The 3,296-nt window shown below is 51.9% G+C and overlaps 1 protein-coding gene across 1 annotated transcript in view; it reads right to left on the bottom strand.

Moving 5' to 3' along the window:
• Positions 1 to 2,373, bottom strand: part of NCCRP1 (non-specific cytotoxic cell receptor protein 1 homolog (zebrafish)) — a 6,270-nt gene extending 3,897 nt beyond the window's left edge. Inside the window, exon 1 of the mRNA XM_008583381.1 lies at positions 2,370 to 2,373. Within this exon, the coding sequence (XP_008581603.1) occupies positions 2,370 to 2,373 (4 nt within the window). The remainder of the gene's footprint in view (positions 1 to 2,369) is intronic.
• Between the last annotated feature and the right edge of the window lie 923 nt (positions 2,374 to 3,296).

Raw genomic sequence — 3,296 nt, 5'->3', positions numbered from 1 at the left:
GGGGCGGGCGGGGGCGGGGCGCCCCGGCTGGACGTGTAAGGGAGGGGCGTGGGGGGGAGGATCTGGGCCCCGAGCCCTCCCCCCTCAAACTCAGGGTCCGGCCCCTCCCCGTCCAGGCCCCAAGCCCTTCCTCCCTCGGACCCGGGAGTTCAGGCCTCCAGCCCCTTCCTCAGTTTCCCAGACTTCCTGCCCCAATTTCCCCAGAGCCAGCTGAGGACCCTGGCCCCGGGCAAGGGGTGTGACAAATGAGCTAATGCCAGGGCTCTGTGCTGTCTAATGAGGCCCATCCACCTCATTAAGATCCAGCATGGCAGGATTACGAGGTTCATTAATGAAGACGTCCGCTTCCTCCTCCTCCTCCTCACTCGGTGGGGTTGGGCGGAGAGTGGGGACTGAGGGGGGGTCCTGCCTCTGCCATTTCCTTCTCTGTCCTCTCCTGGGACACACCCTTGGGACCCTGACATTTTTTTCCCTGGAAACCAAGTTGGGGAGAGCAGAGAGAGACCCAGAACCGGAGACGGGGAGCCACAGAGATAGCAGCAGAGAGGGAAGCAATAACCCCAGCTGGGCTTTCTGGGTGCCTGCACCCCTTCCTGGGGCTGGGGCAGGCCGCACGGACTGCTGAAGCCTCCTCCCTGGGGAGTTTGGAGTGAGGGATGGGACGATGGTGGGGGACAGGAGTTCAGGGTGCGGAGGAAGTGGGGTGGCAGAGGAACCTGTAGTGCCAGATGTCCATGGCCACATCCCACACGCGGCCCAGGTAAGCGCAGGCACAGAACTGCACACAGATTACCAATAATAATCACCACAGTGAGTGTTTTCTGCTTGCTAAATGCTGTTCTAAATGCTTCTAAGTTAATTTTATCCTCCTAACAAAGATGAGGAGGTAGGTGCTACTATGATTAGCATTTATCTTATTTTATTTTTTTAGCAGCTGGCTGGTACAGGAAACTGAACCCCTGAGCTTTGTGTTACAGGGTCGTGCTCTAACCAACTGAGCTGTGATGGGCATTTTATAGGTAAAGTGTGTGTAGCTGTGTGCTGGCTCGATGTGCTCTGTCTCACCCCCACAACAACTCTGCGAGGGGTGCTATTGTTACCCCCACTTTTCAGATGAAGAAACAGAGGCCACCCTCCTAAGCCTGCTCCCATATTGTCTCAGATAACCCCACATGCTCCTGCCCCAGATTCCCTCAAGATGCAGAGGGACACTCACAGACATTCAGGAACAGAGTTCACACCCCAGTGACAATGCTCATGTAATTGAGGGCTGCTTGCATGCCAGACGTGCTCTGAGTTCCTTAGGTGGAGTAATTGATTCAATATCCACATCCACCCTAGGAAGTAGGCACTATTGTTATGCCCATTCTGCACATGAGGAAACTGAGGCACAGAGAGGTCTAATAACTCACCCAAGGTTGCACAGCTGGCACATGGCAAGTCGGACACACTCATGAACAGAATCTCAGATAACATACACAGAGACACAGATTCATATCCTACCCGGGGGAAGACACTGGTTCACACAGAAGCAGACAGACAATGGTAATTCCATTTATTGAGTGTCTGTCTTGAACTCACTGGACCTCCCAACAACCCTGCAGAAGTGGGAAGTGGAAATAGTACCTCCATTTACAGATCAGGGGATTGAGGCAAAAAAGGTGAAGAGACCTACCCTGGGAAAGTTGGGAATTAACCAGGGCCCTGGGGGGGGGAAGGGAGCCCATGGGAGGGGGGTAAACCAATTAATGCACACACAAGGCGTAGCCCTGCCGCACACGGAAGTCCCCAGCAAATTCCCAGACAATCACTGTCAGAGCCCACAAAATATGCATGACCAGAGACACTCCCCCAGCCACCACAAGCACACAAACCCACACCTTTGTCCTGGCCACTCACCTACCCTGCCTTAGACCTGTCACTAACATCATGGCAGGGGACGGGAGGGAGAGGAGTGGGTGGCAAGTGGAGTCAGAGCTGTTCCCGGGTCAGAATCCAGGGCAGGGAGTGACCAGGAGCCAGAAGAGACCAAGAAGGAAGGGCAGCAAAGAGTCGACAGAATGGGGATCGACACTCCTTTCCTGCCTGCCCCCCAATCTGGCCATGGTTTTCATATGATGGGCACCTCGCCCATGTCTATTCCACCAACCCAGTCTTGACAGCCAGAAGGTTCTTACTAAAAGCCCAAACCCAACTAGTCACTCCCCCGCTTAAACCTTCCATAGCTCCCCAGTGCCCTCAGGAGAAAATTCCAGCTCTCTGGCTAGCATTCAAAGCCCTGGGTTTCTGGTCTGTGTCTCCATGAACTCTCTCATTTGAGGGCTTTTGTTCATGAGATTCTCTGCACCTGGAATGCACTTTCCTCTCACCCATATCCCCCACACTTAGTGGTTCCCAAATTTTAGGGCACGTCAGATTCACCCAGGAAGCTTATTTAAAAAGTGTATTTCTAAGTCCCATCCCCAGGAGTCTAATTCAGTCCCTCTGGAAGAGGCCCCGGAATCTATGAGAAATACTTTTACTTAAATCTGACAGATACAGGGGCACAACTGGGGCCCTGCAAAGCCTAGTGAATTCTAACATTAGATCCCAAACTTCCCCTCTCTCCACCAGAGGAGCTATAAAGGCCCCACTGTGGGCACTCAGCCCCTGACAGGCGATTTTCCAAACAGGCTGGGTGACCAGCACAGCCTCCCTCCCCAAAAGCCACATCTCATATGTCCTGAAATGTTAAAAAGCATGACCAGTGGTGTGACCACTTTGGAAAAGGATTTGGCAATTTCTTATAAAACCAAACGTAGTCCTACCCTGCAACCCAGCAATCTCACTCATAAGAATTTAGCCAAGATAAATGAAAGCATATGTTCACACAAAGATCTGGTCATGATGCTTTTTCATAACAGCTCCCAACTGAAAATAACCCAAATGCCCATCACAGGTGCGCGGGTAAATAAACTGTGGCACATTCATGCAAGGCAGCAATACTCATCAAGAAAAAGGAACGAACTATTGAAACATGCAACAACATGGATGAACCTAAATATCGCTATGCAAAGTGATAAAAGCCAGACAAAAAAGAGCGCCTACCGTGTGATTTCATTTATATAATATTCTGGAAAAGGCAAAGCAAATCTAGAATCAAAGGAAGCAGATCAGTGGTTGCTGGGGGCTGGGGGTATTTTAACTGGAAAGAGGGACAGGAGTCAACTTTCTGGGCTGATGAAAACGTTCTGTCCTAGGGCCGGCCTGTGGCTCACTTGGGAGAGTGCGGTGCTGATAACACCAAGGCCACGGGT

This window comes from Galeopterus variegatus, unplaced genomic scaffold, assembly GCF_000696425.1.
Source record: "Galeopterus variegatus unplaced genomic scaffold, G_variegatus-3.0.2 Scaffold2898, whole genome shotgun sequence".
In the NCBI taxonomy this organism is placed as follows: Eukaryota; Metazoa; Chordata; class Mammalia; order Dermoptera; family Cynocephalidae; genus Galeopterus; species Galeopterus variegatus.
The sequence above is the reverse complement of the archived record's forward strand: the minus strand, read 5'-3'. Positions and strand labels throughout refer to the sequence as shown.